General features: G+C 58.3%; 2 protein-coding genes across 3 annotated transcripts; both read left to right on the top strand.

The window, feature by feature from the left end:
• Nucleotides 1-194: 194 nt before the first annotated feature.
• EBI3 (Epstein-Barr virus induced 3) lies at nucleotides 195-8,484 on the top strand. Of its 2 annotated transcripts, none has more exons than XM_041763509.1 (5): nucleotides 195-927; nucleotides 1,546-1,669; nucleotides 3,569-3,747; nucleotides 5,446-5,603; nucleotides 8,059-8,484. In XM_041763509.1, exons 1-5 carry the CDS (start codon nucleotides 861-863, stop codon nucleotides 8,209-8,211), a joined length of 681 nt encoding a protein of 226 aa, XP_041619443.1. In that variant the 5' UTR covers nucleotides 195-860; the 3' UTR covers nucleotides 8,212-8,484. The 2 variants fall into 2 exon arrangements, with proteins under 2 accessions (XP_041619443.1, XP_041619444.1); XM_041763510.1 differs by having other exon boundaries at nucleotides 1,549-1,669.
• Nucleotides 8,485-10,622: 2,138 nt separating this feature from the next.
• Nucleotides 10,623-23,294, top strand: YJU2 (YJU2 splicing factor homolog). Its single transcript, XM_041764512.1, has 8 exons — nucleotides 10,623-10,727; nucleotides 12,360-12,460; nucleotides 14,033-14,177; nucleotides 15,732-15,866; nucleotides 17,897-18,078; nucleotides 18,760-18,883; nucleotides 21,358-21,505; nucleotides 21,681-23,294. Exons 1-8 carry the CDS (start codon nucleotides 10,704-10,706, stop codon nucleotides 21,791-21,793), a joined length of 972 nt encoding a protein of 323 aa, XP_041620446.1. The 5' UTR covers nucleotides 10,623-10,703; the 3' UTR covers nucleotides 21,794-23,294.
• The last annotated feature ends 201 nt before the right edge of the window (nucleotides 23,295-23,495 follow it).

The following is a 23,495-nucleotide window of genomic DNA, read 5'->3' on the forward strand; positions in this document are numbered from 1 at the left end:
GTATCTTTCCTCACCCCAAATCCAGCCCCGCTGGGACCCTCCCACCTGCAGCCTCCCTGCCCTTGGGCAAGTCCCCCGAAATCCCCTGGGGCTTCTTAGCTCTTTCCCTGCTAAGGCGGGCGAGGCGGGAATGTGGCCCGTCCCCAGGCTTTCCTTGAGTGTCCAGGGTGGGCACCGTGTCTGTAGGGGCCCAGCCTGTCCCTCGGGGTCCCTGCGGCTCAGAGTAGGTCCCGCAGGTGGGGCTGCCTCCCCAGGGCCCTGTTTCTGTCTCTGTGGCCCTGAGCGTGGAGCGCTGGCCAGGGTGGGTCCCCGCACTGTGGTCAGCGAGTGCAGGGGCCACTTCCCGTGTCCTGCCTGCGTCTCTCTTCACCCGGTGTCGGTCTCTTGTGTTTCTGCCACTGGCTCACAGGCTCCCAACGCTGTCCCCATCCCACTCTCTTCTCTCCGTCTCTGTGTCTCTCCCCACACTGTCCTTTCTCAACCTTCACCCTGTCATCGGTCCCCTCCTGGGGTTTTCCCATCCATGTCTTCCCTGAAGCCGGAAGGAAGGACTGGCAGTCAGGCTGTTGTGGGGAAGGCCACGGGGTCTCCACTTCTCTCTTTCTCGAAGCCTCCTCTCCCGCCTCCACCCTCAGGGCCTCCGGAACCCTGTGCCCAGCGGTGACAGGTGAAGGGACCAGGGCTCCTCCGCCGCCACCCGCTCAGCTCTGCTGGCCCAGCAAACCGCAGACCAGCCAGGGAGTCAGACCCCGGGGGAGGGGAAGTGGGGGCTTTGACCGGGTGCTGCGCTTCCTCCTCTGGTGGGACCCGAGTCCCCTGCCTCCCGGAGGTGCTCCGGGGACAGCAGAGCCCGCCGACTCATGGCCCCAGGACTTCTGCTGGTGCTCGCCCTCTGGGTGGGCTGCTCATCCTGCCGAGGGAGAGAAGGTATGTGTGACCCGCCGGGGGCTTGGGGGGCATTGCCTGGAAACTGGAGTTGGACTGTGTGGAATATTCTGGGCTGGGGCGGGAGCTCTCACGCCTACTGGATCACCCACTGGTGGGAGGGGGTTACCATCCCATGGCATGGATGGGGAGACTGAGACACAGGACGAGTTGCCCCTGCAAGTGACACCAGAAAGTGGCAGCGACAGCAGGGACAGAGAGAGAGGGAGGCAGGGAGGGAGAAGGGAGAGAAGGAGACATTTTAATTACATGCATTCGTTCCTTGTGCTACTAAACAAAGCTGCTGGGAAGAGGGGCTACAGTAAGACAGCTCCCTCCCACCGGGGCTCCCCCCCCCCCTGTGGCCCCCGAAACCTCAGTTTTCCCATCTGGAAAATGGGCTAATATTCCCTGCCTCCGCAGGCTGTAGTGGAGGCGAGAGATGATGCAGCCGTCTTTCATTCACCTATTCATTTGCGCCACAAACCTTTATTAGGCACCTACTGTGTGCCCGGCGCCGGCTGGCAGGGAAGTTGGGGCTGAGCATGCTCAGGGCTCAGACAATCCCGGGGGAAGGCGGCGTGGAGGCTCACACGGCTCCTTCTCCCTCCGGGGCCCCAGCAGCCCCCACCCAGCCCCGAGTGCGGTGCCGGGCCTCTAGGTACCCAGTTGCCGTGGATTGCTTCTGGACCCTGCCGCCTGCTCCCCGCTCCGCCACGCCCACATCCTTCATTGCCACGTACAGGTCAGAGTGCGGGGAGGGTCCCCGGGGGTTTCTCTCGGGGCTGGGTGCCCTGCGGCCTGAACAGCTGGAGGCCCAAAACCCTCCCGGATTCCAGAGCAGCCCCGGCCAATAGGAATATACTTCCTAAAATACAACTTGTGAGTCACATGCTGAGTTCAAAACCTTCTAGAAAACAAACAAACAAACAAACAAACAAACAAAAAAAAAAAACACAAAACCTTCTAGAAGCCACATTCTAAAAAGGAAAGAGAAATGGAGTTAATTTCAATATTTTAAAGAAAGATTTGATTTATTTATTAATGAGAGACACACAGAGAGAGGCAGAGACACAGGCAGAGGGAGAAGCAGGCTCCCTGTGGGGAACCTGATGTGGGACTCGATCCTGGAAACTTGGGGGTCACGACCTCAACCACTGAGCCACCCAGGCATCCCTCAATATATTTTCTTCAGCAACATCTAAATATTCCAAATATTTCATTAATGGGGTTGCATGTAACTTAACATGCTTACATACAATTTATACATTTAAGTTTATAATAGAAGCCAATGTTATTCAGTAGGATTAAAGCAGGATCACTTTGGGCCTCCCAGGTGGCCCAGCAGTTTAGCGCCGCCTTTGGCCCAGGGCGTGATCCTGGGGACACGGGATCGAATCCCATGTCGAGCTCCCTGCATGGAGCCTGCTTTTCCCTCTGCCTGTCTCTCTCTGTGTGTCTCTCATGAATAAACAAATCAAATCTTAAAAAAGAAAAGCAGGATAATTTCAACATGTAATCAATATTTTAAAAATTAGGGCAGGCCCGGTGGTGCGGCGGTTTAGTGCCGCCTGCAGCCCGGGGTGTGATCCTGGAGACCTGGGATTGAGTCCCAAGTCGGGCTTCCTGCATGGAGCCTGCTCCTCCCTCTGCCTGCGTCTCTGCCCCTCTCTCTCTGAATAAATAAATATTTCAAAAAATATATTTTAAAAAATAGTGAGATATTTTGCATTCTCTTTGTACTAAGCCCGAGATTCCATGTGCATTTTACACATAGGGCACTTTTCAGCTCACATCCTAAACTTTCACCAGAAATTCTTGATCTCTGATTAGATTTTATAAAATTTGTGGTTGGGGAAGTAGAGTCCCCCACCTGGATGGTCCTGAACAACCTTTTCACGTTTGCTGATGGCTGGAATCTGGACATGGAGGGTAGATAAATAGCCGCCCTTGGTTGCACCAGCCACATTTTGTTTTTTTTTTTTTTTTTTTTTTTTTTTTTCTTAAATTTTTTTTTTTTAATTTTTATTTATTTATGGTAGTCACAGAGAGAGAGAGAGAGAGAGAGAGGCAGAGACACAGGCAGAGGGAGAAGCAGGCTCCATGCACCGGGAGCCCGATGTGGGATTCGATCCCGGGTCTCCAGAATCGCGCCCTGGGCCAAAGGCAGGCGCCAAACCGCTGCGCCACCCAGGGATCCCACCAGCCACATTTTGAAGCGTGGACAACCACTCGTAGGCAGTGACTACTACATGCGACAGCACGGTTGGAGCACGTGGAATGTTCTGGAAGGCTGTATGCACAGTGCTGAGCTTGTCTCTAGAGTCCAAAATCTTGGGGCCTCAGAACTCAGGACAGTCAGACTCTTATTCCAGAGTCTGTGAGTCCCTAGAGTTGGGAATATTGCAATCGCAAGGCTGGAGTGTGGATGTTCCAGAGACCTGTACACTCTGGGCCCCCGCATCTCCGTGGGGGGCATTCCCTCCCCACCCTGGCTCTGTGGGGTTGGGATGAGCGCCCCCCCCAGGGTCACACGGCCAGCAGCAGTGTCCCAGCCCCGTCCCTGAGCACTGCCGAGCAGTGTCCAGGGCAGGCCCGGCCTGCAGCAAGCGCCGGGGCCCTGACACTGCCCCTGCATGTCCAGGCTCGGTGTGGCCGCCCATGGGGAGAGCCAGCCCTGCCTGCAGCAGACACCCGAGGCCACCAGCTGCACCATCCCCGACGTCCACATGTTCTCCATGGTGCCCTACGTCCTCAACGTCACGGCGGTCCGGCCCTGGGGCAGCAGCAGCAGCTTCGTGCCCTTTGTCCCAGAGCAGCTCAGTGAGTGTGACCAGTGGGGGGAGAGGGGTGGGGGCCGTCAGCTTGCTCCTGCCCCTCCGCGCTCCCACCACCCGCCTCCTGCCCTCCATCCTGTCCATCCACCCGGGGTCCTGTTGGCTCCACCTTTACATTTCTTCCAGAAGCCGCCTGCTTCTCCCCACACCGAGCCCCCACCCGGCTCTGTCTCCATCATTGCTCGGACCAGTGCAGTCGCCTCTGCCCGGGTCCCCGGCCGTCCTCCCCGTGGCGGCCTTCAGAGGGCGCCCCTGAGCACCCGAGTCAGGTCCCGATCTCCCCGTCCGCCTTTCAGAGCTCCCACCTGCCTGGGGTAGAAACCCAAGTCCTCCCCGAGGCCCCGAGGCCCCCCAGGCCCTGCACGACCTGCCCCGTCCCCTCCTTGTCCTCTCCTCCTTCCTCTGTCCTACTCATTCATTCTTTTTTTTTTTTTCAAGATGAGGGTTTTTAAAAAATATTTTATCTATTTATTTTTGAGAGAGAGAGAGCGGGTGGAGGGGCAGAGAGAGAAGCAGAGTCCCCACTGAGCAGGGAGCCCCATGTGGGACTTGATCCCAGGATCCTGGAATCATGACCTGAGCCGAAGGCAGACACCCAACCAACTGAGCCACCAGGCGTCCCTTCATCACTCACTCTTCTCCAGCCACACACGTCTCCTTGTTGCTCCAACACCCCAGGCAGGTCCTGCCCCAGGACCTTTGCACTGGCTGAGGCCTCTGCCTGGAACCCTCTTCCCCCAGATCTCCACACAGTTCACTTCCTCACCTCCTTCACGTCTCTACTCAGACATCATCTCCTCAGTGAGCCCTCCCCTGAGCACATTATTTAAAGACTGCAACCCCTCGCATGTTGCTGGTGCTTATTAAGAAAGCCTGGTAGCCCCTCAAAGGGTTAAGCATGCGTGATCATATAAGCCAGCAACTCCAGTTCTGGGTGAACTACCCCCGAGGAATGAAGTCACACACGCTCAGAAACTCGCGCGCTAATGTTCACGGCAACATTATCTGTACTCGACAAAAAGCGGAAACCACACAAGTGCCCATCAGCAGATGGACGGATACACAAAACGTGCTCCATCCAATTCTGGAACATTAGTCACGAGCGGGAGGGAGGCGCCTGCACATGCTACCCCGAGCCCACGACGAGGCCCGAGCCCACAACGCTCAGGGAGGGAACCAGACACAGGAGACCCCGCGGGGTGTGAGTCCACGGGGGTGACACGTCCAGGATGGGCTTGTCCATGGACAGGAAGTGCATTAGTGGTTGTGAGGCAGCGATGCTGATGGGACGGGGTTTCTTTTTGGGGTGATGAAATGTTCTAGATTTAGTGAACGTTGCACAACTCTGTGAACGTATGACGACCCCAGATCTGTACGCTTTAACCCCAGGGTATGTGTGTGTGTGTGTTTGCAGTCTGTGAGCTACGTCTCAAAAATCCACGCAACCCACTCTCCTCGCGCTCTCGATCTTTCTTCCCTATTCCTCATGACCCATGCGTTTGCTTCATGTTTCCCATCTTTTGCCCTGATGGGCTGAGCTCCAGGAGAGGGGCTGGGCTTGTGGTGGTCAGCGCCGTGTCCTTGGCGTCTAGGACACCCCTGGACACTCAGTGGACGCTGGCTGGCTGGCTGGAAGGAGGCGTTAGCCTGCCAGCCCCTGACCCCGCGTCCTGCTGTCTGTCAGTCAAGCCCGACCCTCCCGAACGCGTCCGCCTGAGCGTCCTCCCTGGGCAGCGGCTGTGGGTGCAGTGGGAGCCGCCCCGGTCCTGGCCCTTCCCAGAGCTCTTCTCGCTCAAGTACTGGATCCGATACAAGCATCACGGATCTCCCCGCTTCCGCCAGGTGAGGGGGACCAAGGGAGGCTGAGGGGCCCCGGGGAGAGGGGCCAGCACGTGCATGGGGGCCACTCCCGGGGGCCCAGAGATTGGGCTCCTGTCTGGGCACCCAAAGGACAGCGAATGGGAGCACAGACAAAGCCTGGCACCCAGTGTTCACGGGAGCACCATTCCAGCAGCTGAAAGGCAGAAACTGCGCAGATGTCTGTCGACAGGTGAATAGATTAACACACGTATTCACCCACGTGCAGGCCTGTCATTTGGCCAGGAACAGGGGCGAAGCGCTCACATGTGCCACCCGGGGCACAGGCCTGAGCCTATGATGCTCAGGGAGGGGACCAGACACAGGAGGCCCCACATGCATGAGTCCATGCGTGGGACACGTCCAGGACAGGCCCCTGCACAGACAGGAAGGGGGGTCTAGCTGCCAGAGCCTGGGGAGGGTGGGGAGAGACGGTGGATGGGGACATGGCTTCCTTTTGTGGCAATGGAAGCTTCTGGAACGAGAAGGAGCGAAAGGTGGCACAACATTGTGAATGCACTCAATGCCGTGGGATTGTCCACTTTCACTGGTTGATTTTATGCCCGGTGAATTGCACCTTGATTAAAAACACCAATATTGTTTTAAGTTTGTACAAAGTGAAAAATAAATAAGGCCGGGGTATTGCTGAGTGTCGGAGAAAGTCACCCGTGCACCAGCCTGGGATGGCAGCCCCAGGAGCTGAGCGCCTGCAGGTGGAGGCTCCCACAACCCTGGCCCGTAGGACTTTCGGGGGCCATGGAATTGTGCTACATCTGCACCCACTAAATTGTACCACGAACCACGTGTGGCTGCTGAGCAACTGCAATGTGGGGAGTTGCCAAGGAGCTGGCTTTTAAATGTTAGTGTTATTTTTTTTTTTAAGATTTTATTTATTTACTCATGAGAGACAGAGAGAGAGGCAGAGACACAGGCAGAGGGAGAAGCAGCCTTCCTGCGGGGAGCCTGACGTGCGACTCGATCCCCAGTCTCCAGGATCAGGCCCTGGAATGAAGGTGGCGCTAAACCGCTGAGCCACCCGGGCTGCCCGATTTAGTGTTATTTTATTTTAAAGATTTTATTTCTTTGAGAGCAAGAGCGCTTGCACGCGTGGACCTGCAGGCGGAGAGGCAGAGGGAGAGGGAGAAACAAGGAGCCCGATGCAGGGCTTCATCCCAGGACCCTGCGATCCTGACCTGAGCCAAAGGAAGGTGCCTCACCAACCGAGCTTCCTCGGTGCCCCCATTAATTTTACTTGAAATATGTTTGCAATTTATTTATATGTATATAAATTTTGATTTTATTATAATTTTAATTTCTACATTTTTTAAGATTTTATTTCTAAGTAACCTGTACATGCAGCATGGGGCTCGAACTCACAACCCTAAGGTCAAGAATTCCATGCTCTCAGCACCCGGTTGGCATAACTGGTTAAGCATCTGACTCTTGGTTTTGGCTCAGGTCATGATCTCAGGGTCATGAAAAGAGCCCCACGTCAGGCTCTGTGCCCAACACAGAATCTGCTTAAGATTCTCTGCCCCTCCCCCTCCTCTTTCTCTCTTTCTCTCTCTCAAATAAACAATTAAAAAAAAGGGGGGGGGGAGTTGCATGCTCTACCAGCTGAGCCAGCCCGGAGCCCCTGTTTTTTTTTTTTTTTTTTTGCATTTTTTTTTAAGGTGAGAATTAGGGTGATTTTTTTTTTTAAGATTTTATTTATTTATTCACGAGAGACATAGAGAGAGGCAGAGACAGACGCAGGCTCCCTGAGGGAGCCCGATGCAGGTCTCGATCCCATCCCAGGACCCCGGGGTCACAAAGGCAGCAGCTCAACCACTGAGCCATCCAGGCGTCCTGGAGAATCTTAAGCCAACTCCCACCCTGAGATCGTGACCTGAGCCGAAACCAAGAGTCAGACACTCTGACTGAGCCACCCAGGCACCCCGATTTCGGCAATTTTTAGATTAAGACAGAATTCACGAGCCGTGAGACTCAAAGAGCTGCAGAAGGCAGTGGCCTTGTGTACATTCGCAGTCATGCAATCGCTAGTTAATCTAAACGTATAAACATAAACCGCCACATCCTGCGAGCTTCCGGACGCCCCAGGACACAGCGGGGAGGGAGACACAAGTCAGGACGCTCGGATCTGGGGCCAGGAAGTTGCCCAGGGTGGGGGGCAGGGGGGCCGCTGGGACATCAGGGTCGGTCCTTCTGTTCTGAGGATAAGGGGGACCCGGAAGGAGGGCGGATCCCAGAGGCTCAGGCTGGGGCCGGGAGGAGGAGCGGGGTGTTGGCGGTCGGGGGCGTGCGGTCCACAGAGGAGTCCTGAACGGGTGGCTCTGGGGCCAAGGACGGGGAGGGGGCTGCGGGCACCCTGGTTAGGGTGGCGCCGGGACCAGACTCCGCGTCCCCACTGACCCGGCCTCCGGCCTCTGCTCCCTCCCAGGTGGGGCCTATTGAAACCACGTCCTTCACCTTCAGGGCTGTGAGACCCCAAGCCAGGTACTGCATCCAGGTGGCTGCTCAGGACCTCACCGACTACGGGGAGTCGAGCGACTGGAGTCTCCCTGCTGCTCCCTCCATGCCCCTGGGCAAGTAGCGGGGGCTTCCCAGCGCCCCTGGAAGAGGGGCTGGCTCCCAACGTCTGCGCCGCCCCCCTGCCCTGCTGCCACCCACTCAAGGATGGATGGGACCCAACTGAGCTGGGTTTGCTGCTGCCGAGTTCCTGCGCGACTTTGGACAAGTGACTTTGTCTTTCTGAGCCTCAGTTTGTCAATCTATGAAATGGGGATGTACACAGAGCTCCGTGAACTGTGAACATGTGATTTTCTTTATTGTTTAACTAGAAAAAGATTGTCGTTGCCGACATCGGGACTCCTCCTCCCTCCTTTTTTTTTTCTTTAAGATTTTATCTATTAAAAAAAAAAAAGATTTTATCTATTTATTCACAACAGACAGAGAGAAAGAGGCAGAGACATAGGCAGAGACAAGCAGGCTCCATGCAGGAAGCCCGGTGAGGGACTCAATCCTGGGCCGGGATCACACCCCAGGTCAAAGGCAGATGCTCAACCGCTGAGCCACCAGGCGTCCCACCTCCCTTCTTTCAACAGACGCAGCGGAGCCCCAGAGAGGAGAGGATGGGGCAGGACATACAGCAAATCCGCACTCCCATGGATGGGGTCAGGGCTGGACCAGAGGAGGAGGAGCCTGGGGCTGGCGGCCGGGGTGTCGGCCTGGGGTGGGGTGAGGTTGGGGGCTGAGATCCAGTCAGTTCGGTAGTTCAGTACACCTGCCTCCTGAAAAGCTGCCCGCGGGTGAGCCCCGCTATGGCTGGATGCAAACAGGACATGGGATTGGGGAAGATTTCTCCGGGAGGAGGCAAAGCAGCCAGGACTGGGGGATGGAGAAAATCCACTGGGCTTCTCCATGATTTTCACTCAGGTCTAATCTCGAAGGTCACCTTCTCCGAGAAGCCTTTCCTGACCACTTCCTGTGTGGCCAGCACAGTCACGGCCCCCAAAAGCCGCCTTCTAGACCCCAGAATGTGGGAATACAGCCCCTTACAGGGCAAAGGGGACTTAGCGGATTGGATTAGAGTCTTGAGGGTCCTTAATTTAAAGTAATATCCCGCATCAAGTTGATGGTCATCAAGGCAGGTGGTCCAGGTGGCCTAATGACAAGAGTCAGAGGGTGAGAAGGTGATGTGACGACAGAAGCAGAGGCCAGAGTGAGGCCAGGCCATGGGCTGTGGCGTGTGAGTGGCCTCTGGAGGCTGGAAAAGTCAAGGAAATAGATTCTGCCCTGGAACCCCCCCCCAACTCCCATTGCTTTAAACTCCTTCCCGCCCTCACCCATGTGCACATGCACAAGACAAAAAACACACAGGAGGGGGAGGGGCAGAGGGAGACTCAAGCTGAGTGCAGAGCCTGATGCAGGGCTCAGCGTCGCCACCCTAGATCATGGCCTGAGCTCAGAGCGAGTATCCGACGCTCAACCAACCGAGCCACCAGGCGCCCCAACTCTAGACCTCTGAGCTTCTAACCACAGAGTAATAAACACGTGTGGTTTCAGGACACTGAGCTCGTGATGACCCTGCAGCTGCCACGGGAAGCTCACACGCCATCTCAGGTGCCCTTTCTCTCCCATGTCCCAACACTGCCCTGTTGCACTGTCCACAGATCCCTTACCAGGTGTTTGGGTGTGAGAGCTGGTGTGTGTGCGTGTGCAGGGGAGGTGGGTGTAGGAGCTGATGTCTGTGTGTGTGCAGGGGAGGTGGGTGCGGGAGCTGGTGCCTGTGTGTATGTGTGCAGGGGAGGTGGGTGCGGGAGCTGGTGTCTGTGTGTGTGTGTGTGTGTGTGTGTGCAGGGGAAGTGGGTGCAGGAGCTGGTGCCTGTGTGTGTGTGTGCAGGGGAGGTGGGTGCGGGAGCTGGTGCCTGTGTGTGTGCAGGGGAGGTGGGTGCGGGAGCTGGTGCCTGTGTGTGTGCAGGGGAGGTGGGTGCAGGAGCTGGTGTGCATGAGCGTGTGCAGGGGAGGTGCGTCTGGGTGCTGGGTCTGAGTCTCTGCCTGGGACTCCAGGTAAACCTGGGGAGGGCGTCCGGGGAGCTCCTCTGTGGACACGCGTGGCCGTGGGAGCTGACCCCAGTCCCCAGGTGCGCTCCCTAGCACGGGAACGCGTGTGGCATTCTGCAGCCCCGCAGAGAGCGTCAGCGCCCAACGCCGACCTCCGCGTTCGCTCCATAAAGGACGAAACCCCAAGGCACGTGCGAGCCACGGCCCCCGCGGGTCACGATGGAATTTGTGAGCCGCGGCTCACCTCTAGGGGGCGCAGCGCCTCCCCTGAACTTGAAACCAGCTGACCCCCGGAACCTTTGTCGCCATCTCGCGAGGGTGCACCCGGGAAGGGAGGGTAGCCGGATTCAGACCTTGACAGGCGGGAACCGGAGCCAATGAAAAAGGCAGCTGCGAATGCTCCGCCCAATGGTACAGTGGAGGAAGTGACGTTGACGGAAATACAAGGGACGGTCCGGGAAGTTCGGCCAACACCGAGCCGAAGCAGTTTTCTCGAGCTGGTGAGAGAAGTAGGAGGCAAAGATGTCGGAACGAAAAGTCTTAAACGTAAGTATGTGGTGGCCAGGGCTTTCTCGCCGCGGCAGGACATCTCGGAGCTCCGGCCTATGTGGATTTTCTGTGCTCTCCCATTGGGATTTCTTTCTCTTCGCCAAAGGTCTTCCGCGGGGCGTGGCTTTCAGACATCTCCCAATCACCTTCCGTGAGGGGTGGGCCCTCACCGCCTTTGGGGGCGGAGCTTAGGATGTTTGCCCAATAACTTGCCCTGATTGGCTGTGCTGAGGGGAGTTAGCCAGTCACGTCTCTTGGGGGCGGATCCACCTTGAAAGGATTGGCGTTCGCGCCTCCTCCCCGGGGGCGTGGCTCCGTGAGGCCCCGCCCCGCCGGGGTCCTGAGGGTCGTGCTCCTTCCCTCCCGGGAGACCCTCCCAGGACCCTCGGTTTCTCCGGGCGCTCATGGAAAACCGAGACCCTGGTGCGGTGGCGGGGGGGCTCAGAAGGCGGGATTCGGCCCCTGACTTCCGAGCCTCTGTCCGCAGCCCTGGGAGGGGTGCGTGCTCCGAGAGTGAGCTCCCCGGCCTGGGAGTGTGCAAGCCCCGGTTTCCGCGGGCGGGCTCTGATCGTTCACACTTACGTTAGGGATCACAGGCCAGAGCAGGTGCTGGACCCCGAGTGCACGAGGGTCCTTCCGTCCGAGGACCCCGCTGGACCCTCTGTCCCCGCATTTACTGTGGATGCTGCGCTAGCGCCCTGCTCATCCACTTGTGCAGGCCGAGGGGTTCCCTCCATTCAGATGAGGACAGCGGGGTCCAGGGGGATGGGGGACTCGAATCCAGGCCCTCGGCTCTGTAACCGGTGCCCCTGATCGCCCTTGCACCACGCTGCTTCTCCCCGGGGTTCACCCCCACCCCCACCCCGACCCTGGGACTCAGTGTCCTCCACTGTGACATGGGTACATCTGCTGCGCCTCGTAGAGGCCGTGCAAGGATTCTGTGAGGCACGGGCTGTAAAGGGCCCAGAACACAGACTTGCTTTATTCTCCGATGATCCAAACCTGTCCTGTGTGCATCACATCTCCCACCTGGGGCTCGGGTGCAGGAGGAGCTAATCCCGCAGGCCCGGGGCTGCCGTCCTGGGAAAGGCTGGTCTGGAGGTTGGACCTGGGCTGGCGTCCAGGAACTGGGATATCAGGGTGGTTCCCGTGCTTACGCTTTCTGTACGTAGAGCGTGGGTCATGCTGAGCACCCGCCTTCCTCTGGGAGCCCAACGTATTGGAAGCTGCGAGGCCGAGGGGCCTGCGTGACCACCCCTCAGTGAAAGCCCTGGGATCCCTGGGAGCTTCCTTGGCAGACACCTTCTCACGTGTTGCCTCAGTTGCTCACTGGGGTAATTAAGCATGTCCTGTGCAGTTCCCCTGGGAGAAGACTCTGGAAGTGGGTGCCGGGTCTCCCCAGACCTTCCTACCACCTTTTCCCACTGCTGATGTGTCTCTGAGTCCTTTTGCTATAGGAAGAGGTAGCCATAAGTACGGGTGTGTGCTGAGCCCTAGGAGTCCTCCCACTGAATCATCAAGCCCCAGGGTGGCCCTCGGGACCTGGGGACAGCTCCCTGGAGCCCTTCCCTCTGCCCCATCCTGCCCCTGTGCCTGAAACAGCTCCCCTGACACCTTCACTCCCCACAGAAATACTACCCGCCTGACTTTGACCCATCGAAGATCCCCAAGCTCAAGCTCCCCAAAGATCGGCAGTACGTGGTACGGTTGATGGCTCCCTTCAACATGAGGTGAGTGACCCCACGTGACTCCCTGTGTGTCCCCCACTCCGTCCCGTCAGTCATGGCAGACAGACCTGGTGTGTGACATCCACAGAGGGTGGCTTATCCCTGGTGCTCAGACCAAATCACCAGTGCCGTCTCAGACATCGATCCAGGGAGCACATGAGCATGCCAACCCTCACTTTACTCACAGATCAGGATTAACCCCCCTGCCTGTTAGAGCTCCCGGCCAGAGTCAGCCTCGAGATCTGGATCGTTGGTAGTAAGTGTGAGTGTACTAATTCACCACCTCCAGCAGCCACACTGCTTCATACCCCAGGACCTTTGCACAGGCTGTTCCTTCTGCCTGGAATATACACTTTTCCTTCTGCTCTCATGTGACTTTCTTTTCACTCCTCCAGTCTTGGCTTAAATCTCCCCCTTTTAGGGGCACCTGGCAGGCTCAGTTGGTAGACTCTCTTGATCTTAGAGCCGTGAGGTGTGAAGGTTAATAGAAAAAAAAAATAAGTAAGCTTTAAAAATAATATATATTTTTAAAATTGTAAATGAAATCTTAACAAAAGAAACACACCCCTCAGGCTCTCGTGACCCCCCATCTGACCGCTTCTATGATTCTTTCTCTGTCATTGTCCCCAGGTCTTGCCCTTTGTATCGTGTCTTACTGATTCTGAGCCTCAAACTTTTTCACATTTAAGCATATTGAAGTCAGATACACCCAATCATCAAAGACACATTGTTCCATGAAACTCAGTGTGTGTTTGCAAATCATTGTTGGTCTGTTTATCTCTTGCATTTGCTCATGTTTAAAATTCAGCAATCGTTGTAGGCACCTGCTGTGTGCCAGGGCCGGGGGGCGCAGGGGTGGGGGTGCTCTGGGGAGCAAGATGAGCAGAGCCCCTGCCCTGCGGAGCCCACAGTCTGACAGGGAGTAGAGATAAGACCATGTGCTTGGTCACATTCACACCAGGTGTACGTGGGGTGTGTGCATACGCACGAGGGAGAGTGACGGGAAGGGAGGTGGCGGGAAGGGAGGTTGCCCTGCCGGGGTCGTCAGGGAAGCGACAGAAGAAATGCTGGCAGAGCTGAGGTCCAAGAGGTGACGGGTGCTGTGGAGTTTGTGACCTTCAAGGGCAGAGAGGCCCGGAGGTGGGACTGGGCTGGGAGGATTTGCAGGAACCGTCAGGATGCCGGCAGGCAGGGCCGACACAGGACCTGAGGGAGGCCAGGGGCCAAGAGCTCTGCCTTGCTCCATGTGGCTTCCCTCGTGGTGGAACCTTCCCTTGTGGAGGCTAGGATGCCCATGAGCGCCATCCAGGCTGCTGCGAGTGTGTAGCAGGCGAGGCTCGGCAGCTCAGGGTCGTCTGGGTGCTTCCCCAGAAGGTGACCCCAGGGGCCAAGACTTTGACAGCTGGTAAGAAGAGCACGCCAGGCAGGGGACAACTGAGGCAGGCTGTGTCACCAGGGAGGGAGCTCCCCGTCCCTGGAGGCATGCCAGCGGCCATCTGCCAGAATGTCAAAGCATCCCACCAGCAGGAACCAGGGTGCCGGGATGGCTTGAGTCCGTCTGTCCTGCCCCCGCAGGTGTAAGACGTGCGGAGAGTACATCTACAAGGGCAAGAAGTTCAACGCGCGCAAGGAGACGGTGCAGAACGAGGCCTACCTGGGCCTGCCCATCTTCCGCTTCTACATCAAGTGCACACGATGCCTAGCCGAGATCACCTTCAAGGTAGACGCTAGTGTTGGGGGGGTCCTTCGCCCCCAAGGGCTCCCCGCTCCCCCCCCGCCACCTGGGAGCTCCTATTCCACTCTGTCCCAGCAGACAGACAGAGGTTTGGGGGTCGTTCCCAACAGCATTATTTAAAAAGGCAGAAACCTAGGAGCAGCCGGGTTGCACAGTAACAGAGGAAACAAGCACCACGCGGTGTGGGGCTCACAGCCAGTAGCACCCCAGCGGTGTGGACAGTTTTTGAGGAACGGCCAAGGACCCTGCATTCAGTTGGAGTGTCTTTTCACCAAATGCTTTTTCCTTGGGGTTAAAAAAAGTACATTGAAAGAATTTTATATTTTGAGGACTTTTTTTTTTTTTTAAGATTTTGTTTATTCGTGAGAGAGAGAGAGGCAGAGACATAGGCAGAGGGAGAAGCAGGCTCCATGCAGGGAGCCCGATACGGAACTCGATCCCAGGACCCTGGGATCACATCCTGAGCCAAAGGCAGACGCTCACCCAATGAGCCACCCAGGTGCCCCTCGAGTACTTTTTTTTTTTTTTTTTTTTTAATTTATTTATGATAGTCACAGAGAGAGAGAGAGAGAGGCAGAGACACAGGCGGAGGAAGAAGCAGGCTCCATGCACCGGGAGCCTGATGTGGGATTCGATCCCGGGTCTCCAGGATCGCGCCCTGGGCCAAAGGCAGTCGCCAAACCGCTGCGCCACCCAGGGATCCCCCTCGACTACTTTTTAAACAACAGCTTTAGCGAGATGTGACTCACATACCAGGCAGTTCACCTTTTACAGCGTCTGGTTCAGTGTCTCATGTATTCATGTCGGTCTAAACTGTCCTCTGAACCTGATTCCAGCACACTTCGTCACCCCCAAACTGAGCCCTGGAATCGTTAGCAGTCAGTCCCCCATCGTGCCCACCCCGACCCCAGCCCTGGGCACCACCATCTGCCCTCTGTCTGTGTGCCTGCCCATTGCGGACGTTTCTCGTGAGTGGAGCCGAGCGCTCTGTGTCCTCGTGTGTGTGTGTCCTGCGTGGTTCCAGGTTCCTCCACACCGTGGGGCGTGGTGGTGCCTGTGCCACTTCACGCCGAATCATACTCCGATGCGTGAATACACCAGTGTGCACAGCCACTTGTCTGCAGTCACCCATCTGGGTCATTTCCAGAAAAATGATTTTTTTTACCTGAGTTGTAATGATCCACGTGTATTTAGATATTTATGAATACTAAGAATTTTTTAAAGACTAGAGGGATCAGGGGCTCCTGGGTGGCTCAGTCAGTGAAGCTTCTGCCTGTGGCTCAGGTCGTGATCTCAGGGCTGTGAGGTCGAGCCCCGTGTTGGGCTCCATGTCAGGCTCCACACTCAGTGAGGAGTCCACTTGAGATCTCTCGTCAAATGAATAAATAAAATCTTTAAAAAAAATTTAAAAAAAAAAAAAAAAAAAGACAAGTAGAGAAAAGGCATTAGTGGGAGGGAAGCACAGAGAGAAGGCATGCTGCCAGCTGGCAGGAACGCTGCCCAGGACACAGGACTGATGTGTGCCCTTCTCCCTCCCAGACAGACCCCGAGAACACAGACTACACCATGGAGCACGGAGCGACTCGGAACTTCCAGGCGGAGAAGCTCCTGGAGGAGGAGGAGAAGAGGGTGCAGAAGGAGCGGGAGGACGAGGAGCTCAACAACCCCATGAAGGTGAGCCAGGCACTGGGGGGTGAGGAGGTGGGGGGTGTGGTCAGCAGGACTCTAAGTGGTCCCTGAGAGCCCTTCTCACACAGCCCGCGAAGTCCTCGGGGTACGCATGCGAGGCTCTCACTGCTTCCATGAAGCTGTTAGGTTGGGCCACACCTGTCACCCAAGCCCCTTCATCTGGGTCTAGAGGACATTAGCGACGTGAAGGAGCAAGCCTGGAGCGGGGGCCGCGTGGCTGGGAGCAGTGGGCGGTCCCCTGTCAGCAGCCAGCAGGAAAGTGGGGGAACTCAGCCCCCAAACCACAAGGAACGGGATTGTGCCAGCAGCCCCGAGCAAGCTTGGAAGCGGAGCCTGGGCCTCGGGTGAGACGGCCGGCCCCTGATTTGAGCCTGTGGAAGCCCTGCCGGACCCTGACCCACAGCAGCCAGGGACAGTGAGATCCCCACAGCAGATTGTCAGGTGGCCAGAGGACACTAACAGGGCGGCCGAAGGTCGGACTTGAGAACACAAGGTGCTGCCTGCAGCCCGCTGCCGCCGTTTGCAGAGAAGACACCTGTGACCGAGGGTGTGAGGACTGGAGGCGTGGAAGGAGACCTTCGCTTGAATGTTCCCTGGCTGTGTGACCTTGGGCCGGGTACTTGGCCTCTCTGTGCCCCAGCATCCTCGTGTGGGGTCGATGGCTGCCCTCTGAGGTGGTAGGGGGATGAAGTGAGTTTGTACACGTGAAACTCTTGGGACGCGATCCCCGAGAGCCGATACCATTACTGGTTGTCTTCAAACCAGTCACCTGCCACTGGCCAGTTTTGTCTTTCTCGGGAAACACACTGTTGTCTGTGTTCCTTCCAGTCTCCCCCCACCCCCCACAAAGCCCACCCATCGCTGGGCCCTCCACGCCTCTGCCTGTTGTTTGCTGAGCCGCCAGTTGGGACCTGACGCAGGGTTGCTGTGTCGTGTGGAGCGACGGGGAGGCAGGAGGCTCCGCAGAGGTGGCCGTGTGGCCGGAGCCCCCTCGCGGTCTTGTCAGTCCCAGTCTGCCTGCACTGGCCACAGGAGCTTCCAGCCTAATGAGTTACCCCCAAACTCCAACTTAATAAACACGTGTGATCGTCTAGCTTCTGGGGGTCGGGAGGCCCAGGGAGCTGAGCTGGTGGTTTGGGCCCAGGGTCTCTCCTGAGGCCACAGTCAAACTGCAGGCCGGCTGCGTCCTCTGAAAGCTCACCTGGCCACGTCCATGCCACGGGGGCCTCTCCACCCCGCACGACACGGCGCTGGCCTCCCCAGAGCCTGTGATCCAGAAGAGCCGGGAGGAAGCCTTTTACGACCCACTCAGAGTGACACACTGTCATCCCCTCAGACCCTGTTCTCTAGGAGTGGGTCACCCGGGCCAGTCTGCACCTATGGGAGGGGGAATTAGGCTTTTCAGGGCAGGAGCTGCTGTTTCAGGGTAGGAGCATCAAAGAATTGGGGGGCGTATATTGAAACCCTCCGACTGCCACTTCGCAGAGGGTCACAGGGTCACACGGCCCAGAAGCAGCCCACAAGGGCTTCACACCCAGGTCTCAGAGACCTGGGCTGGCTCCACCTCTCTGCATTCTTGCGAAGACGAAACATTTGGCCACATCTCAGCCTGGAGCCTGGCACGTAACAGTTACTGAGATTGTCTTTTTAAATCTTTATTGCTGGTATCTCTAAGTAAGCTCCGCACCTGACGTGAGGCTTGAACTCACAACCCAGGGGCGAAAGGGTCGTGAGTCGCTCACTCCAATGACTGAGCCAGCCAGGCCCCTTGTCTTTGTTTTTGTTTTTATTTCATGGTGGAGCTAGGCTGGACGTCCAGCCCCATGGCCACAGGAGACCACTCCCCTCCCCTTCCCAGCCTCAGTGCTCTGAGCTGTGAAATGAGTGCAGCAGTGGGAGCGGGCAGGAGGCAGGGGTGGGGGCTCCCCCCGTTTGTGGGCGCTGCCCCCCGCGGCCCCACCAGCCGCATGGAGGGCCGGCGTCCCCGCACACTCAGCCTGTGTCATCCCCGCCAGGTGCTGGAGAACCGAACCAAGGACTCCAAGCTGGAGATGGAGGTTCTGGAGAACCTGCAGGAGCTCAAGGATCTGAACCAGCGGCAGGCCCACGTGGACTTCGAGGCCATGCTGCGGCAGCACCGGCTGTCCGAGGAGGAGCGGCAGAAACAGGAGCAGGAAGAGGATGAGCGGGAGACTGCGTGAGTGGGCCAGGCGGGGCCAGGTGGGAGTCCCAGGTGCTCAAGCCACCTCACGGCCTGGGCTCAGGCCTCCACCTGGAACAGTCCCCCTTCCCGATCTTCTGTGGCTCCCGCAAGTGTCACTTCTGCAGGAGGCCTTTCCTGTACCCCGCCCCCCCACCTCGCTTTCTCTTCCGTGGCATCTGTCAGCATCACCAGCATCACTCCCGGGTTTGAGGATTTGTGGGGGGGACCGTCAGGCCCATACGGAACCGACCACCCTGGAGCCTTCTGTCTGGTTCGTCACCTCCCTGTCTCTAGAACCTGAATGAGAGGCTGGGTTTGGCTTCTGCGTTCCCAGGGCCTGGAGCAGGGTCAGACGCGTAGTGGGTGCCCAGGCAGCACCATCAGGTGAGCAGGGCAGTAATCTATGCATCGTGGTGCAAGCAGTGTGCATTTATCCAGCACCTTCTGAGCACCAGGTGCTGCTTTGAGGTGGTTAAGGGGAATGTGGTTTGGGGAGCTCCAGGTGTGGCCGCAATACTCACCAACCACGGTTCTAGTTGAGGTGGGCTGGTAACCACTCGCTGCCCTCTGTGGACAGAGAGCATTTCAAGGAGTTGGCACGGCCCTCCCTGGCCCTGCTGTCAGGAGGGGCAGCGAGCCCCGCAGGGGATCATAGGCACGCGTGCCATCCCACAGGGCCTTGGTGGAAGAAGCCCGCAAACGCAGGCTGCTGGAGGACTCGGATTCGGAAGAGGACACGCCTGCTCCTGCCCCGCCGCGGCTCGCCCTCCAGCCCAAGCCCACCGCCATCCTGGATGAGGTGAGTGCTCTCGGGTTAAGCAGAGACGGTAGGTCAGGGCCGGACAGGGTGTCCTAAGGCCTCCTCGCTCTGCCACCACGGCACGGGCAGCCGTCGATCATCTGTGAGTGCGTGGGCCGGCCACGTGGCAGGAGGACCCCGTCTACGCAGGCAGCGGCCGGCCTCCAGGGCTGCAGTTTCCCAGCCCCTGCTCAGCTGCTGAGACAAGCAGACCCCCAGACGTGGAGACTTAGGAATGTAAATGTTTATTTCTCCATCCCCATAATAGTGCTGGGGCAACAGGCAGGACTTCCAGGCAGCTCTGCCCCCAGCGCTCCAGGACCCAGCTCTTTCCAGCTCCTGCACCTCCTCCCCGGAGCATCAGTTCCGGTTCTGGGGTCATAGCCTCCACGGCCTGCTTGGTGTCCGGCCAGGGTGGGGGTGAGAGGGGAGCCCACCAGGGCCCCGCAGCTCAGAGTCCGTTGGCCACACGGAGCCACGCGGAGCCACAGGGAGCTTGGGGGCTGCGGCCTCTTGCTGGCCTGGCCCCGGGTTGGCAGAAGGGAGGGAAGAGGAGGATTTGGCTGCCAGCATTTTCCAGCCAGCTGTCTCATCCACCGGGGTCAAGGCCGCGCTGGTGTGTTCATTTAAGATGAGGGCTGAAGTGGAACGTGAGGAGTGGTCGTCACCCCAGACACATTTTATTTTGTGACTCAGCCGCATTTGTGGTCTGTGCTCGCTGGATGCAAGCCCAGCCGCTGGGTAAGACCCAAAGTCACAGCGGTGCGACAGCACGGAGGTCACTTTTGGGTCGAATGACAATCACACACAGCCACCCGGATCGGCATCGGGCCCAGGCAGCTTCCTCCTGCTGCCCCCCTGCTGCCGGACCTCCACTGTCCCCTCCCAGCCAGGGGCCCGGGGTGTGCAGGGGAGGACACAGGTCAGGGCCCCTGTACCCTCTGAGCACACATCCCGGGGCTCACAGCCCATTGGTCGGAGCCGAGCCACCTGAGCACATCCTGCTGCAAAGGAGTGTGGGAGATGTAGTCTTCCTGGGGCGCAGCCATGTTCCCGTGAGGATCCGGTGACTGTCAGCAGAGAGGATGGCCCTGGGGCTCCCGCACTCCCATCCGTTACTCCCCGACGCCGAACCAGGACGTTTTCTTTGAGGATCTGTCTCCTGGGGACCATTTTCACACTTTCTTGCATAAACTGCCCCGAGAATTGCCTAAAATTTTCTCTTTGATGTGGAACAAGAGATTGGAGCCCCTTGAAAGCAGTCTGGGCTTCTCTGACGTCCCCACCCCCAGCCGGGCGTCTGCTCCAGGTGTCTCCCTGACACCTCGCTTGATGACAGACTTTGTGTCTTGTCGTGCACGGTGCGGCGCCATCGAGACTTCCCGGCCCCTCCCCGTGCGGTTTGCAGGAGCTCAGCTGTCCGTGCGGCTCTGTGGCTGGCGCAGACAGGTCTGGGGACCGGGCTCCCGCGTGCGAGTGCTGGGCCGCCGTGGGGACGGCCAGTGGGTTCAGGAGGCCGCGGCTGGGACTGCTGGTCTCTGCGCACCCCGCTGGACCGCTCCCTCTTGCGGGCCCGGCCGGCACAGATGCAGCCAGGTCCCCCTCCTGCACACGTACTCCTCCGGCTCCACCAGACCCCCTGGTGTGCCCAGCCCAGTGCCCCCTCTGGCCCTGCCTCTGTCTCTGCGTCTCCGCTCATTCGCTCCTCACTCTGAGGTCAGCCCACAGTCCGCTCTTTGAGGCACCTGTCCTGACCCCCAACTGGCTGCTGTTCCCTCATGCTGTCACACCGTTTGTCCGGACAAATGTTGTCCTGTTGATCTACTCCCTCCTCCGTCCTCCGTCTTCCCTCAGATGGTGGCCCCCAGAAGGCGGCACCCTGCCCACCGTGCCCCCTGCAGCTCCAGCCCCTCACTCAGGCAGGACCTCCTGAGTCCAGGGGATTCCGGTTCCTGTGTTTCAACACAAAACTGATGAAAGGGGCCCCTTCCCAAGGAGTTGAAGAGCTGGAGGTGGGGCTGAGCCCCTCTCTGCCTTCCCCTCACAAGTCCCCAAGGTGGGCACCTGCATCTTCCCTCCTATCAGACACGTTGGTAGAGCATCTTCGTGCCAAGACTTGTTTGTGGTACAGTGTACCCCGTCGTGAACAAGACAGGACCCCACAGCAGAGATGAGGAGCCCACTTAATGAGGCAGTGGAGGGCACTGGGGGTGTGGACACACAGCCCTCACTTGCGCTTCAACTGGGAAGAAAGGTTTCCCAGAGGAGCTGATACTTGGGATGGGTATTGAGGGATGTGTAGGAGTTCACAGAACACATTAGAAGAAAGGGGGACATTGCAGGTGGAGGGAGGGGCATGGGTAGAGGCCCAGAGGGGAGAAGATGTGATGTGATTTAGGAAGCATAGTTGCAGGGAGCCCGAAGAAGGTGGGATCTGGGCCAGCTCACTTGCTCTTGTCCCCCCTCGCCCCCAGGCACCAAAAGCCAAGAGGAAGGCGGAGAGCTGGGAACGGAGCGTCGGCACCCTTGGCAGCAGGCCGCAGCTGTCAGGCCTCGTTGTGGTGAAGAAAGCAGACCTGAGTCGCAGCACCCAGCAGGGCCAGGTGTCACCCACCACCCAGGGTAGGTGTCCCAGGGTCCTGGGACCGGTGTGCGGTGCTTTGGGCAGCCACCAGGTGGCAGCACACACCGCCCCCAGTGCGATTGGGGAGCTTGGGAACCCACTGCGTGTAGGGGAGAGGGGTGCCCCCAGGGTGCAGGGTGGAGGCCCCCTAGGCTAGCTCTCCCTCTCCCCCAGGCCCAGCGAGGAGCGGGAAGGCAGCTGACTCTGCAGCCTGGACGCCTGGTGCCTCCTCCCTGAGCCAGCTGGGAGCCTATTCCGACAGCGAGGACAGCAGTGGCAGCAACTGAGACCCCAACCCAGGCGCGTCCCGAGGTCAAGGTCCCATCCAGCTTCAGCTGGTGGTCAGAGCAGGAGGTCTCGGCTGACACCTCAGCTGAGCCATGCATGGTGGACAGACCCAAACGTCCTCTGAAGCTGGCCAGACCAGCGAGGGCTTCGGCCAAGGGACTGTTTCTCCCTGTCCCCCCACCACTGACCCCCAGGACCTTGGGGTCCCCAGCGCACACTGCCATCCTCCTGGCCCTCCGTTTGGGGCCGTGGCATCCCTGGAATGGCCCTCAGCTCCCGGCAGGCCCCTGCTGTACTCTCTTGGGTGGCCGTGTTGAGGGCAGGCAGGGAGCCCAGCCACCCCCATTAGCTCGTCCCCTGCGGCCACGACAGAAGGAACTCGCTGTCTGGCCGGGGCACCTTCTCTGCCAGCTGCTGAGGAGAGGCCACAGAGGCGCATGATGCAGCCTCCTCACTCCTGGAAGCCACGAGATTGGGAAGATGCTGATTAGTAGAAGTTTGGAGAGATTTGTTATGTGGCCATAGCGCTCCAGGATGGTCACATGACCAGTGAATCAAGTCCAAGGCTCAGGGTCTTTCAAGGTTGCCACGTTTCAGCTCTGGTACAACTCTCTCCCCCTTCACAGCTTCCTAGTTGAAGGCGGTGTGCTCCCGCCAGGCCCCCTCGCCACCTGACCCCCGGCTCTGCCCTCCCGCCCCTCCCGGGCTCGCTGGCCTCGCCCTCCTCTCTCTCTCTCTCTCTCTCTCTTTCACATGCACGCAGCACGCACCTATGCACACATGCGCACACGCACTCATTTGGCATTTGGTACCAAGGCTTTGTGTGTCTCCCGCCGTGTGTGAGCAAGAAAGCCCCCCACTTTCAGGATCCACTTTCCTACAGTGATTTCGTGCTTCAGTGTGACTTGAAGAAGCGAACCAGGATCCAGCCAGGCCCCGGGTCCTCCCCTCGCAGCTCCTGGCTGTGAAGACAGGCCGTGGGGGCCCCGGTTTCGAGCGGCAATGGTGCTGGGCTGAAGCCGGCTCCCTGGCCACTGGCCAGAGCTGATGCTCCCGCTCCCCAGTCCTGCCCTCAGCCGCATCCTGTTCGCAGCTTCCAGTTGGCCACGGCAGGAGGATTTACACCACAGGAGTCCACGCGCTTACAGATGGGTGCCCCGCGCCAGAGAGCCAGCTGTGGGTGTTCCCAGTGCTCCCCTGCCTGCCTCCCCAAGGTCAGTGTCAGTGTCGCACACGGTGCCCCGGATGTGTGTGTTCATCCTGGCAGCTGGACTAGAGCAACCGACCGAAGCACTTGTGCAAGAGATTAGTAGGAGACTCAGGGCCTCCCTGGTTCACTCATTCTTGCAGACCCTTCCCTGAGCTCCAGTCCTGTGGCCCACCCTCGTCACTGTGTGCAGGTGCCATCTGTTACTATTATTAAGATCATTGACTCTAAAACATGGAGTAGCGAACCTGGCCCACAGCCTATTTTTGTGAATAAAGTTTTATTGGCACAGCCACATGCCCATTTGTATCCATATAAGGTCCAGCCACTTTGCACTATGGTGGCAGAGCCAACAGGTTTACGAGACGCTCCCTGACAGTGGGACTTCGTCAGCCTCTGTCTGGGTCGCCCAGCTCTACACTTCCTGCTCGTTCCCCACAGCCTCCAGGGGAAGGTGGCCAACACTCGTCCACACCTCGATTTCCAGGCTCACC

The sequence above is a fragment of the Vulpes lagopus genome, chromosome 7 (genome assembly GCF_018345385.1).
Source record: "Vulpes lagopus strain Blue_001 chromosome 7, ASM1834538v1, whole genome shotgun sequence".
In the NCBI taxonomy this organism is placed as follows: domain Eukaryota; kingdom Metazoa; phylum Chordata; class Mammalia; order Carnivora; family Canidae; genus Vulpes; species Vulpes lagopus.

Coding starts and splice junctions, on each gene's coding strand:
- YJU2 (XM_041764512.1), top strand. CDS start 10,704: ATGTCGGAACGAAAAGTCTTAAAC. Junction 12,461..14,032: donor ATGGCTCCCTTCAACATGAG/GTGAGTGACCCC, acceptor CTGCCCCCGCAG/GTGTAAGACGTGCGGAGAGT. Junction 21,506..21,680: donor GGTGTCACCCACCACCCAGG/GTAGGTGTCCCA, acceptor CCTCTCCCCCAG/GCCCAGCGAGGAGCGGGAAG.
- EBI3 (XM_041763509.1), top strand. CDS start 861: ATGGCCCCAGGACTTCTGCTGGTGCTCGCCCTCTGGGTGGGCTGCTCA. Junction 928..1,545: donor ATCCTGCCGAGGGAGAGAAG/GTATGTGTGACC, acceptor CCGGGGCCCCAG/CAGCCCCCACCCAGCCCCGA. Junction 5,604..8,058: donor GATCTCCCCGCTTCCGCCAG/GTGAGGGGGACC, acceptor GCTCCCTCCCAG/GTGGGGCCTATTGAAACCAC.